Source organism: Salvia splendens, chromosome 5 (assembly GCF_004379255.2).
Source record: "Salvia splendens isolate huo1 chromosome 5, SspV2, whole genome shotgun sequence".
NCBI classification, from domain to species: domain Eukaryota; kingdom Viridiplantae; phylum Streptophyta; class Magnoliopsida; order Lamiales; family Lamiaceae; genus Salvia; species Salvia splendens.
This window is the reverse complement of record NC_056036.1, coordinates 17,042,294-17,057,305: the sequence shown is the minus strand read 5'-3', so window position 1 is coordinate 17,057,305 and position 15,012 is coordinate 17,042,294. Positions and strand designations below refer to the sequence as shown.

Here is a 15,012-nt window from a genome sequence, read left to right as displayed (position 1 = left end):
AACGTGTCAGCCTTGTGTTCCGCACTAAAACCGGAAAACCACCGGTTTGGCGGTTAACCGCCGATTTCGGTCAAAAATCGCCTGAAAAAGCTTACCCGTGGCTACCAAAAGCTGAACGCCTCGAACACCTCGCCGGAACCGTGAAACCGCCGGTTAACCGGCGGTTCGGAACCGTCCGAAACTGGCGGTTTCGGTTCGTAAAATCTGGAACCGGAACCGGCCCGCGGTTCAAAATATGGCGGTTCCGGTTCAAGCAAAATGTCACGGTTCCAGTTTCAAACCGGAACCGGCAGTTCCGGTTCCGCGGTTAACCACCGGAACTGAAAACCTTGGGCATCTCTAATTTGTACTCCCTCTGTCCCTGAAAGTTTGTCCCATTTTTATATTTCCGCCCGTCCCACAAAATTTATCATATTTCACTTTTTACCATTTTTGGTAGTGGACCCTATATTCCACTAACTCATTCATACTCACATTTTATTATAAAACTAATATATAAAAGTATGACTCACATTCCACTAACTTTTTTAACTCACTTTTCATTATATTTCTTAAAACTCGTGCCGGGTCATAGTGAGACAATATTTGGGGGACGAAGGGAGTAGTAAATTTGCATTTAGAAAAAAAACACCAAACATCATTTTCCCTTAAACACTACTTATCAATTCAAATGTAATTAATTAACTAACTAAGCACACTTTAATAAAAATGAGTTATGACTTAAATGTCGAGTAATTTGATCAGATTTGGAGCCAAACATTGCATCCATGATCCATCCCAATTCGAGTCAACAACGTTTCGTGTCTTTTCCTTTTCTTCAATTTTCCGGAATTCTTGTACTTACAAAATTTAAATAATGAAGAAGAGATTAATTCTTAAATCTTTTTCATCGCCGTTTCAATAAAATTGCAAAAGAGGGCTTCTTTTCTAGAGCTGCTGTTAGTGAGGCTATCCACAATGGCGCCTAGCGCACCGCCTAGCCGAGCGCCAGCGCTAGGCGGTCGCTAGGCGAACCATTGCAGCCTCCGAAAACCGCCGAGCGGTTTTTCGGAATTAAAAATCGCCTAGCGCTAGGCGGTCTCCGGGCGCTGGGCGATCCGTTCGGCGCCATTGCAGCGTCGGGATCGCCTAGCGCATCGCCCAGCAGTTTTTTTTTATTTTTTTTTTAAATTCTCCCGACACTATATATACGCGATTTGCACTTCATTTTCATTCGCACCACTTGTATTAACGAGTACTCTCTCTATATAAATTTCTATACAAGAAAAACAGCGAGTGATTTTTTTAAGTAATGTACTTTTTTTAATGTAATTTTTATTATTAATGTACTTTTTTAAAATTTTAGTACTTTTTTTAATTTATTGTACTTTTTTAATTTTTTGTATTTTTTTTTAAAGTGAAATAGTATTATTAATGTTTCCCGTATATGTCTCGTAAATTAAATTCCGTATATTGTGTTATTTAGTGATGTGGCTATTGATGTGGCTGAGCTATTTATGATGTGGCTGGGCTAAGGCTGGACTATTTCTGATGTGGCAGGAGGATTTTTAGTATTGATGACGTGGCAGGAGGAGTTTGTGGCCACTGTGAATACCCTGATAGGCACACCTGTCAAGCAACTCATCATCATTTCCTCCACTTCTCTCTCTCTCTTACATCACGCAGAATTCGCCGTTTCTCGGAATTCTTTTGTTTTTCTTTCAGTATTCTTGAGGACCCATCTTTTTGGGGGATTTTTGCTTTAGTTGAGTTGTTAGATTGGATCTGTTAGTGGTCGTTTCAAGTTGGCTCTAGGAATTCTACCACCAGAGATAAAAAGAAGGTAATTAAATAGCTTAATTGAATCTCTCTTTTTTCCTCAACTTCATTTGGCGGTTTCAGTGAAGTTATTTGATGTCTGAATGAATGTGGGCGTTTTAATTGATGGTAAAAATTGAGTCTTGATGACCGGGGAAGCTGCTGCGTGACAGTATTAGTAATGATGCATTGGAGACTGTGATATTTGAGGTTTTGTAGTGTCCGAATGTTAGCTGTTTTGTTTGCTGAATCGATACGGAAAACGGCTTGTCTTTACTCGATGTGTGGAGGCATAAATTCATGATTCAGTGAGTCCCAAAAAATTGGAGAATCGAGAAAGTGGTGGAAAGAATTCGTCTGGTACCAGCTCAATTTATAATTTTTTTTGTGTTGTCTTTTTTGATGGGAGTGCAGAAGAATTGATTTATTTTAGTTTGCATCCTCTGCAAATTGGATTGGGATGAATGTTGTAGCTCAAAATATGGTGCATGGAATATTTCGAGAGTTGTCGACTTAGATGATTCGAAAGCACAGAAGCATCCGTCAAGTTTAGTTGCAGAGGGGATTATGGATTTGTGCAGCATACCTGCAAGGGAAAGCACATGTTAGTTAGCCTATAGAAGAAAACTGTCATATCAGCGTCGGATGCAAGTGTTGTAACTTATGGTGTTGAACACTTGTTGAACAGCAGAAACCTTGGTAAGTTTTGAATGCTGCATAGCGGAAGACAGTTTGTTGAGGAGAGTAGCTATTCTCAGCCGATGACAGAAGGGGCTTAAAGCTTGGAGAAAGTGCATTAGTTTGTCAATAGATTTTGGATTGAAGCCCACAATCTCTGGCCTTTAGATACTTTCAAAGTAGTCAATTTATTGATTCCACATTTTGTTATGGGTGAGCCTTTTGAACTATGATTTCCAGAAAAGGCTCTGTGGTTAGCATGAAAGATTTGGGCTAAGATCTTATTCAGTATATCTTCTGATGACGATTTTGCCATATCTTTTGTATGTTTCGCGCGTTGCTTTGCCTATGTTATTCCATTAAACTATTTTGGTAATAGCTCATTATTATAAAGTTAAATTCAAAATAATCATATGCTATGTCGTTTGCTAGTTCCAGCACTTCTCATGTTGTTGTTTTGATCTGGCTTCTCAGTAGTGAGGTCTCTAATGCGAGCAAAATCATGCTTTTAGAAGGAAAACTGTCGTGTTTTTCAGTTTCTTAGGTGCCAAAACTTGTAATGCAGTCGTATTATGCCACTTTGGTTTTTCTGTACATATATTTAGCTAGTGACCACAGGCAGATTTTATAATCTTTTTCAGGTTGAGTTTGTGAATCTACAACGTTATACTAGTTGCAGGAACAATATGGCTGTTTCAATGAAAAACTTAGATCCGGCATTCCAGGGTGCCGGACAGAAGGCGTATCCTCATGTTAATGTTTCATTCTCCCCTTAAAATACTTATATTGATTTTGCTATTATCTGCAACATTAACAGCATGTCCTAGTCTGAATTCCTGTTAATTTTTCTTCTGTTGAATATCGTATCAAGGCTATGTACTCGTTTCTTTCCTTAACTTAGTCTAGTGGTACTGAGATATGGCGAATTGAGAATTTTCGTCCTGTTCCAGTCCCAAAATCTTCACACGGAAAATTTTGCACTGGAGATTCCTATGTGATTTTGAAGGTAGTTATGGTTCCTTATCTCACCTCAGAATAACTTAGAGTTCTCTGCATCTCAATTATTTTTATTATCTCAATCCCCATGTCTGTATTGTTAAGTGTTTAGCTAAGTGTCTTCATGTCCAATTGGGATCTTTTGCTTTTCTGTGCTATATAATTATTATTTTCGAATGTTTAGTTATGTTTCTTCATGTCGCTAAGATGCTAGAATGCCTGTTTTCTTTAATTTTACAAAACAAAATAGCTCGCGTATTTGCTTCTGGGAAATAACATTGGCTATATTCTCAATTTTCCCTTGTATTGTTAACCGTAAACCTCAAACACTGGCATGGGCAGGCATTGGACTGCAAGAAAAATTCTTTGTTAGATGATGCTACTTCAGTTTTTATCGAGTTTAGTCTTTAAGCTCCTGTGACTGTGATTATGCCCAACATATCTATTTCGTTCCGACCTGTAGTTCCCTTTCTGCAGACCACAGCCTTAAAAACTGGTGCCCTACACCACGATATTCATTATTGGCTCGGAAAAAGCACCAGTCAGGTAAAGTCTTTATTCTATACTCCTTTACCTCCATTACGGCATTTCCGGACAATATATTTCCTGATTCTCTAAGTATTTTTGTCTGCAGGATGAAGCCGGTACTGCAGCGATCAAAACTATCGAGCTAGATGCCGCACTGGGTGGGCGTGCTGCTCAATACCGAGAAGTGCAAGGTCACGAAACAGAGAAGTTCCTTTCTTATTTCAAGCCATGCATAATACCTCAAGAAGGTGGAGTCGCCTCAGGCTTCAAGCACGCCGAGGCTGAAGAACACCAGACTCGTCTGTTTGTATGCAAGGGAAAACACGTTGTTCATGTGAAAGAGGTAACCCACCATCCCTCATCAGCTTATAATCATTAACGACTTTTCTTCTTGTACGTACATATGCATCACTTTTTTCTTTTGTGATTGAACAGGTGCCTTTTGCTCGATCCTCACTCAACCACGACGACATTTTCATTCTCGATACAAAGTCTAAAATATATCAATTTAATGGCTCTAACTCTTGCATTCAAGAGAGGGCTAAAGCTCTGGAAGTTGTTCAGTACATTAAAGATACTTATCATGATGGAAAATGTGAAATAGCAGCTATCGGTAACTATGCCACTAATTGGGTGTTTTCCTTAACTGAGTTGTAGACGAATGCTTGATGCTTATTTTCTTTTTGACTGCAGATGACGGGAATTTGATGGCTGATGCTGATACTGGAGAATTTTGGGGATTCTTTGGTGGCTTTGCTCCACTTCCAAAGAAATCCTCCTCCGACGAACCCAAGAGTAACAATGCAGCTCCATCTAAGCTATTCCGGTATTTAATTTCCTCTAATAGCTGTACAATTTTTAATAATTTGTCATCTTTAGGTAATTTTTATTGAAAGTCTATGAAAATAAGCAATCTGCCTTCTGCAACCATAATTTTTATCATTGTGTTATGTCAAGGATCGAGAAAGGAGAGAAAATAATTATCGAGGCTGATACCTGGACAAGAGATTTACTGGACACATATTATTGCTATATCCTTGATTGTGGTAGCGAAATCTTTGTTTGGATGGGAAGAAATACTTCTCTTGATCAAAGGAAAGCTGCAAGTAATGTTGTTGATGTAAGTCCAGCTTCTTGACTTGGTTATGATTTTTCATCTGGACTTGTAATTCTACTCTTACCTATTACATTTTTACACCCACTTACAGGAATTACAGAATAGTGAAGATAGACAAAAAGTCCACGTGATTCGTGTGATTGAGGGATTTGAGACAGTGATGTTTCGCTCAAAGTTTAACTCATGGCCCCAGTCGAACAGTGTGGCTGTGTCCGAAGATGGTAGAGGAAAAGTTGCAGGTCAGTGATATGTATTTACTTAATAGGTAATACAGAGTATTAGGTTCCTCTTCGTTGGGTTGCTTAACATCATCATGATATTCCGGAATATATACCTTAATTATTTGTTGAGCTCTTATCATTTGGTTCCGTTTTTTATGTGTTTTAGCACTTCTGAAGCGGCAAGGGATTAACGTGAAGGGTCTCCTCAAGGCAGAAACGCCCAAGGAAGAACCTCAACCTCATATAGACTGCACTGGGAATTTACAGGTGATTTGCAAACAGACGAGGCGGGTATATTCCGTCTACAATGATCTGTATTTCTTGCTTCAGTGCTTTGAATAATTTGTTACTTTACTGCTTCTGATTTTCCAGGTTTGGCGTGTCGAAGGTGAACAAAAAAATCTTCTCTCAGCTTCTGATCTATCCAAGTTCTACAGTGGAGATTGCTATATTTTCCAATATTCTTATCCCGGTGAAGAGAAAGAAGAGCAACTAATAGGCACCTGGAACGGGGAGCTTAGTGTCGAGGTGGAGCATTCATATAGGCAAAAATATACCAATATCTCGATTATATTATTTATGGAAATTTCAACATATTGAATGTACGTATTTATTAATGGAATTACTGATAATGCGAATCTTGCTCTGTAGGAAGATAGGGCATCGGCGACTTTGCAGGCAACCAAGATGGTCGAGTTTCTCAAATTCCTACCCACTCAGGCAATTACCTTTTTTAATAATTCTATTATGATCTTACTCGTCAATGCTACTTTCTGTCTCCAACACTCGTATTAACTGTTCAATTTCGTGCTTCACTAGGCTCGCATCTATGAAGGAAGTGAACCGATCCAGTTCTTTGCGATATTTCAGATCTTTATCGTCTTCAAGGTCTCGGAGTTCACCACCAAACAGAGAGACTATAGTACCTTTTATCCGTATTTTTTCTTGTGTAGGCTGTGAAAAGATTTTCGTCTCATTTTACTAGGGCGGTCTTAGTAAGGGCTACAAGAATTACCTAGCTGAGAAGGAACTTCTCGATGATACATACACGGAGGAAGGACTCGCATTATTTCGGGTTCAGGGAAGCGGACCTGATAATATGCAATCAATTCAAGTCGAACCAGTAAGCCCCGTGCTACATTTTCTTACATGTGCTCTCTTTCCGTTTCTACCTCTTCTGCGCTGGCCATTGCGACACACATTCATTTTTTGACTGATTTAGGTGGCTTCTTCGTTGAATTCCTCCTACTGCTACATACTGCATAGCGGGCCCACCGTGTTTACGTGGTCGGGGAGTCTCACAACACCCGATGCCCAGGAACTTGTCGAAAGGCAGCTGGATCTTATAAAGGTTTGAAACTTGCATAAGAATGTTTTTGTTCAGTTTCATAGAAATTTCTATTGGGTTTTCTGTTTATTGGGCAAAACCTTTTGCAGCCAAACACTCAGTCTAAACTGCAGAAGGAAGGTGCTGAGTCCGAGCAGTTTTGGGACTTGTTAGGCGGAAAGTCAGAATACCCGAGTCAGAAGCTTGTTAGAGAAGCAGAGAGCGATCCTCATCTATTCTCGTGCACCTTGACAAAGGGTATGCTGTCTGGATTTTACAACCGTAGTTTATTTTGGTCCTTGTGAATCCATCTAACCTAATTTGTTTTCTCTTTTAATGATTTCGGCTACTGTTTTCAGGAGATCTCAAGGTACACAAAATGTCATGGCTATATATCATCTCAGAGGAAACAAAAATTGAAGTTTGACTAGTATTTTGATGTGTTAATGAGAAACCACTGGATATATGAGAGTCGATCACAAACTATGTTGCAGGTGACGGAGGTGTACAACTTTGACCAGGATGATCTGATGACCGAAGATATATTCATTCTCGACTGCCATGCCGATGTATACGTTTGGGTTGGGCAACAAGTGGACACGAAGAACAAGTTAAATGCTTTAAGTATTGCCGATGTAAGCTGTAACTCGATTTTTTGTTTATTTTAAGCTAGCATAGATCCTTATGAAGTTTGGATCTTTCTTCTCGTTATACTGAAAATCATTGATACTTTATTACTTCCTAACAGAAATTTGTGGAGCGTGATTTTCTCCACGAGACATTATCACTTCAAGCTCCAGTGTATATTGTTATGGAAGGAGGCGAACCACCATTTTTCACGTGTTTTTTCTCTTGGGACTCCTCAAAATCTGCAGTATGCCATACCACTTTATGCAGATACCTTAGTTCGAATTTGCTCTTCGCCTTACACTCACTTAACTTGTATGGTTACAGATGCACGGTAATTCTTTCCAGAGAAAGTTTAGAATCCTTAAGAACGGAGGCGCTCCGTTGTTGGATGTAAGCAGTTTTTCCCTCTCCTTTGGTCTCTTTTTTGCTAATGATGTGGTTTAAGCTATATTAATAGTATTTAAGAGACAAATTTTGTGTTCTTCCCATCACAGAAACCCAAAAGGAGAACTCCGGTCTCGTATGGGGGGAGGTCTGCTGCACCAGAGAAATCACAGCGTTCAAGAAGCATGTCATTTAGCCCTGAGAGAGTTCGTGTACGAGGCAGATCTCCGGCATTCAATGCTCTGGCTGCTAATTTTGAGAACGCCAATGCAAGAAATATGTCAACTCCTCCTCCAATGATAAGGAAGGTATATCCCAAGTCTGTGACACCGGATTCTGGGAAAAACGCCCCGAGATCGTCATCTATAGCTGCCTTGAGTTCGAGTTTCGAACAACCGCCACCTGCTCGTCAAGTCTTATTACCTCGTTCAAATAAAGGTACGTCTTCTAGAGTTTTTAAGAATCATTGTTGCTTTCTTTCTCCAAAGATGTTGGTTGAAATGTTTCTTCCTTGGCATTGAAGCGAGTCCCGAGGCACCTAAACCTAAACCCGAGCCACTATCCAGGCAGAACTCTGTAGAACCGAGCCCAAAGACTAAGCCAGAACCCATACAGGAAGATGTGAAGGAAAACGAAGCTGAGGACGAGGAAGGACTCACTGTGTATCCCTATGAGCGTCTCAAGACGACGTCGACCGATCCTGTCTCCGACATTGATCTGACAAAACGAGAGGTATGCTAGAGATGAAAATAATACATGCTAATCCATCACATACTTTTTGAGTAGTCTGTTGACAATTTGAAACAAAAAAATTACTACCTCACGGGTTTTAATGCACAATTGATAAAGTATGAGAGAAGAATTGGTAAAGTAAGAGAGAAGAATTGGTAAAGTAAGACAAAGGGAGAGAAAAATGGGCGAAGTAAGAGAGAGGAAGAGAAAAAGTAGCGGAAGTAGTATTAGTGCATTGTGGGATCCACTTCCTAAATTAGAAAGTTTACAAAGTTTCTATTTTTAAGGTACGAACCAAAATGAAAATAGTTTCTATTTTTAGGGGACAAAGGTAGTATAACAACTATCCCATATTGGTGTATAAAAATATTGAAATCACTGGATCATCAATTGGTTTTAGGATTGAACTCTATGGTAATAGTCAAACAATTTTGAGCTAGTTTGATCATTTACTTACTCGTCTCCTTCCACAGACGTATCTGTCCTCGGCCGAGTTCAAAGAGAAGTTTGGGATGTCGAAGGACGCCTTCTACAAGCTTCCTAAATGGAAACAGAACAAGCTGAAGATGTCGCTCCATCTATTCTGAACACCACCCTCCCCACGTATATGGTTGCAAATTCTTACGGTATTTTTATCTCTCCGTATACTTGCCAGATGCGGTCTTCGTTTCAGGCGCCATTGCAATATGCCAATATTTATAGGCGTTCCGAGTTTCTAAGGGGGGACGACTTTGTCGTCTGCGATTCTTCCATGCTTGATATGAATAGTTGGATTTTTCGTGTTTGTGATTTAATTTTTTTGATATTCTTTTCGTTCCCAGGTTTGTTGTGAGCTTGCAGTTTTATTTTTATTTAGGTTTGTATTTTTTGGGGTAACTTCTTGTTGATTTTGTGTTTTTCATTGTTATCGGCTATTGATTATGAGGAGAGTGAGTGGTTAGAAACCTTGCAAATGCAGAGTTTTTAATTTTAGGATATGTAGTGAGCAATTATGTCAAGTGTGTACAGTTTTTATTTATGTAAACAACAAAAATCACTGATTATTTTACTGCCCAATAAAAATATGTGTGTTTTCGTTTATTTCTGCGATTGAAGTATATGTTAGTACTATATTTCTCATCTCCGTCTCCCAATCTTCATTAACACTTCTCTTGTGCTGCTTCCACTAACTAATCCATTGGTGTCGTTCGGTTAGTACGACTAATTATTATATAATCAATATATGATTAAGTCATAGGATTATTTTAGTCGGAGAGAAGTAGCTATGCTATGACTAATTTTCATATTAATTATTCATCAATTTTATGAGACTCAATCTCATAAGTCAAATGTATATATTTAATTATGAGATATAATCTTTTAAAATGAACAATTTTGTAAACCAAACAACCTATTGTAAAACCGAATAACTTATGTTAATGATAATATAGTCCAACCCTAGTGTTGTTATTCAGTCGACCTCAAACTTTAAAAGTCGACAAAACAAGAAAAAGATAAGGCAAGATTGGGGAAATGATGATCGGCGATGAATAATGCATCGCAGACTTAGCTTCCGGTCAACAGGTATTTTTTCAAATTTTCGTATTTTTAATTTTTGTCACAAAAGTCATGTGGTTATATACTGATATAAGATGGTAATATCATTTTAAGTCTTTGTGGTAAATTGTTGAAAAAATCATGATATTTGATCATATCATATTATGACATGTTCTATAATTTTAAAAAAAATTGATTTTTTTTATATTATACACCTGTCATATCGGATACCTGATTCCGAATTTCTCAAAACCTAATACCCGATCTGAAAATGATTTCGGGTACTTGGATATCCAGGTCCAGTTTTGGATTTTTTTAAAAAGAAAATTAACTGCAAACTTTTAGAAATACATACTTTTAGTTCGAATTTGATATAAACTTGAAGTAGTTCGAATTTAAGAGAAAATAACTACTCCCTCTGTCCCATAAAAAATAGGTATAATGGATATGACACAAGAATTAAGACAAAATAGGTAAGTAAGAGAGGAGGAGAAGAATGGTATGGTAAAGTAAGAGAAAGGAGGAGAATGGTAGTTAAAGTAGTGTTAGTGGATAGTGAGACCTACATTATTAAATTGATATAAATTTCTAAAAATGGAATGCACATATTTTGTGGGACTGATGAAAATGAAAAGTGCACATATTTTTATGGGACGGAGGGAGGACAATTTTTTAGATATACAAAATTCATAAGTTATAGCATCCATCGTCCATCGTCCATAATAAACATTTCAAATCAAACATTAACCGTAAGGGCCTGTTTTGCAGATAGGTTTAGGATGGATTGGACTATATTATCCGAATCAAACATTAACCGTAAGGGACTAAGAGCATCCACAATAGCGCCTAGCGCACCGCTTAGCCGAGCGTCGGCGCTAGGCAGTGCGCTAGGCGATCTATTGCAACTGCCTAGCGGTTTCCGGATTTAAAAACCGCCTAGCGCTCGGCGGTTCCGTGGCGCTAGGCGGTGCGCTGGGCGATCCGCTCGGCGCTATTGCAGCGTCCGGATCGCCTAGCACGATTTTTTTTTTCCTAAACACTATATATACGCGCCTTGCACGTCATTTTCATTCGCACCACTTGTTTTAACGAGTACTCTCTCTATCTAAATTTCTGTACAAGATCAACAACGGTAAATGGATTTCAACAACGAGCCTACTTCAGGGAGTAGCGGGTCTCAAGGTCAAACTCCCCCGGTCCCCGTGGGAAGTGGATGGAGTCAGATGCCACCATACTACAACATGTACCTGTGGCAGCAGATGATGCCCGAGATGCCAGCCGTGGGGAGTCCGCCGGGGGGGGGGGGTTTCCGGTGATGCCGGGGTGGGCACCCGGGATGCAGATGATGCCCGGGGGGGTACAGGCGATGCAAGGGACGCCGGGGGGGGGGGGGGGGGGGGTACCGGCGACGGGGGGATCCCCGGCGACACAGGAGACGGCGCGGGACGTCTATTGCCCCAGTTTTGATTTTTCGACTGGTTCGTCGCACACATCGACCCCAACGGAGGCGCAGCCTTGCCCCAATTTGACACTTTCTCCTTCGATGAATTGGGGTTAGATCTTCTCGGTGTTCCGGATGCTCCCGTTCAAACAAGGGGCGCAGGGCGGGGTCGTGGCGCCCCAAAGAAGAAAAACAAGGGGAAGAGGGTCGGCGAGTCCTCGCAGCCAGGTGAGGACGACAGCTCGGTACGGAGGAGGTGGACGGACGCGGAGAACGTCGCGCTGGTCAAGGCGTGGGTGAGTGTTTGCGACGATCCTCTCGTTTCGAACAACCAGAGGATCGTCAACTTGTGGGGCAAGATAACAGTAGCCTACCAGAGGTTTTGCCCGGAGGGGAGGCGATGCACCGGGGAGGATTGCCGGAAGGGGTGGGACCGAATCAGGGCTGCGGTCTCCCGATTTTCTGGCTTGTACACCAACGCCCTCCGCATGATGAGCAGTGGCGGAGGAAGACTGTAGGAGGATAGCGGAGAAAACCTTCCCCCTGAAGGGGGTGTATAAGGACTTCACCTACTGGAACTGCTATCTTGTGCTGAACGACTCCGAGAAGTTCCGAGTAGGTGTCGACGCTGGCTCGCCGAACTCGCCCGGTTGGGCACAGGCGGGCTCAACGGGAGGCGAGGGGGGTCGCCGAGGGTTCCCAGGAGGTCCAGTCGGCATCCCCCCTTGGCCAATCCACAGCGGATCTCAAATTCTTCGCACGTCAACAAACGCGCGCTCAGATGGTCAAGACGATGGACGAATGGCGGGCGGCAGTGGACCCCGTGGAGAAGAGTTTGCTTCAAACATTGCTCCTGAGCATGCAGGAGGATTTGGAGGCGGCACAGAGGGAAGCTGCCGGGAGTAGAGGTGGCGGCGGCGACGGAGGCGGAGGCGATGGTACCGACAACGACGGAGGAGACGACGACGGAGGAGACGACGACGGAGCAAAGGAGTGAATTATTGTACTTTTTTGTTAATTATTGTAATTTTTTAAATTATTGTACTTTTTTTAAATTATTGTACTTTTTAAAATTTAAATAGTATTATTAATGTTTCCCGTATATGTCTCGTAAATTAAATTCCGTATATTGTGTGATTGTTAATTATTTCATTTTTATATAATTGTTATTAGTGATGTGGCTATTGATGTGGTTGGGCTATTGATGTGGCTAGGCTATTGCTGGGCTATTTATGATGTGGCAGGAGGATTTTTAGTGTTGATGATGTGGCAGGAGAAGTTAGTGGCTAGGCTATGACTAGGTTATTGCTGGGCTATTCCTATTGTGGATGCTCTAACAGTAAGGTCCATACTATGTCTTAGGTGGTGTTCGGTTGCATAGATTAAATAGTACTAAAATATAGTATGGGATTGAATATTGCTTGATACAAAGCTGTTCGGTTAATAGGACAATTTTGATATAAATATGCACCATTTTTTATTTGAAATATTAATTAATAACAAATTACTGCATATTTACTACTATGCCCTCGAAAACACCTCTCCGATAAATATGTCTAATACGCTATAGTTTATTATCATAAAATTTTTAAAATTTAATTATTTTTCATCGGAACTTCCAAGACAAAATCATGCCACTTTCCAACCAACTAAAACCCTAATTTCTCAAAATAATAAGCTATTAGCAAACCAGAACATTTATCCAAATTTCTAACCATGAAAAATTACTTCATTTTCTTCTTTCATAAACCATACAACGGCATAATACGAGGAGATAAATTACCTATCTTGGAATTCTGTTTTCTTATCATCTCTTTCACAATCTTGAAATACCCAAATGATAGAAAATTGGTTGCGTAGCCTGGTTTCTTGCAAAATTGGACAATAGCAGGATTGATTTGGCAAAAAAAAGGAAAAGGCTAAAAAAGGAATAAATGTTAGTCGCAGCCCCAGATTGTTTTGTCGGAGGGGGGAGGCGGAGACTGAGAGTCGCGGGACAATCCATCTCTGATTAAGTCTTGGATGAAGTTGGGGATCTAATATTGCCATCCGAACATGGGCTTAATTATATCTGAGATATGATCTGTCCATCCGAACAACGGGCCCTTATAACTCATGTGTTTGTAGGGTGGATTATTTTAAAGAGCCCGACGGGCCTTTCATAACCGACACAAAATAGTCCTAAAATTTTTTTGGGTCCATCCTCTCCTCTAATTTCAGCTATTGTGTCTTATGTAATGATGGGTAAAATCGAAGTGAATATCAATCCAATAGAGTGAATTAATAGCGAATTTGATATAATATATAAACTTATTCACATACTCCATCTGTTCCATAAAAATATGCATTCTTTTTTTTTTTAATTATTCCCAAGAATATGCACTTTCTAAATTTGAAACTCTTTTCTCTCTAATGAGGTGCGACTAATTCTCCACTAACATATTACTTTTTGTCTCTACCTCTCTCATACTTTACCAATTTTGCATTAAAACTCGTACCGAACCCAAAGTGCATATTATTTGGAGACGGATAAAGTATTATACTATAACAATACTAAAAGTCATTGTTATTAACAATACTCCCTTTGATAATCATCACATTTTGCCATTTTTGATCCACTAATAAATACTCCGTCCTCAAAGAAATGTACTTTGGGATGAACACGAGTTTTAATGTAAAATTGGTAAAGTAATAGAGATGTAAAGAGAAAAGATAATTAAAGTATTGTTAGTGGAGAATGAGTCCCACCTTAGTAGAGAGAAATGACTCTCCAAAACTAGAAAGTGCATATTCTTGTCAGACGATTAAAAGGAAAAGAGTGCATATTCTTGTGGGACGGAGGGAGTATCTCATTTGCTTTTCTACTATTTTGGTAATGGATCTCACATTTTATTAACTTTATCTCACTCATATTTTATTACTAGCAGTATATAGAAGTATGGCTCATTATTTTTTTTCAAATTTGTGTCAAGTTAAATTGATTTATTATTCGTGAAAGGAGGAAATACATAATTATAAATACATAATTATGTACTCATCTGATTATAGTCCATGTCATCAATGAGGCGCGGGGGTTGAACTAGTTCAATATAGACAGAGGTGGACTTACACGGTGTCATGGAACCCCACCCATTTGTGTTATCCCTATACTCCATAGTATAATTATACAACTCTTTAACGTGTAATTAGCTAGTTTAGTTGGCTAGCAATGCAGACTTGTTACTAGAACAACGTGGGATAAAAATCCCATTGTTGGCTTTTCTTGATTCCTCTTTTTCAATTGTGTATTTCTAGTTCTTTTAAACTAGTTTAATTCTTCGTGTATTTTTCATAACTAATTTAATTCATTCATAACTGATTTAATTTATTAATTAATGTAGATTTGATTTTCTCATTATTATTTCACATTTGTCTTTAAATTAAATCCATTTTCTCCCTTCGTCCCCAAAGAATATACACTTTAAGTTCGGCACAAGTTTTAAAATAAAATTAATAAAGTAAGAGAGAAGTAGAGAGAAAAAATAATTAAAGTATTGTTAGTGGAGAATGAGTCACACCTCATTAGAAAGAAAAGACTTTCCAAAATTAGAAAGTGCATATTCTTGTAGGGCAGATTAAAAAGGAA

General features: G+C 39.5%; 1 protein-coding gene across 1 annotated transcript; it reads left to right on the top strand.

Annotated features, from left to right (window-relative positions):
• The first annotated feature begins 1,639 nt into the window (after window positions 1-1,639).
• Window positions 1,640-9,490, top strand: LOC121804861 (villin-4-like). The gene is made up of 23 exons (XM_042204560.1): window positions 1,640-1,822; window positions 3,117-3,217; window positions 3,382-3,481; window positions 3,949-4,017; window positions 4,106-4,342; window positions 4,435-4,612; window positions 4,693-4,825; window positions 4,957-5,119; window positions 5,208-5,355; window positions 5,504-5,604; window positions 5,710-5,865; window positions 5,989-6,057; window positions 6,157-6,225; window positions 6,323-6,460; window positions 6,560-6,688; window positions 6,775-6,922; window positions 7,024-7,034; window positions 7,159-7,299; window positions 7,413-7,538; window positions 7,619-7,684; window positions 7,789-8,116; window positions 8,202-8,410; window positions 8,884-9,490. Exons 2-23 carry the CDS (start codon window positions 3,162-3,164, stop codon window positions 8,995-8,997), a joined length of 2,889 nt encoding a protein of 962 aa, XP_042060494.1. The 5' UTR covers window positions 1,640-1,822; window positions 3,117-3,161; the 3' UTR covers window positions 8,998-9,490.
• The last annotated feature ends 5,522 nt before the right edge of the window (window positions 9,491-15,012 follow it).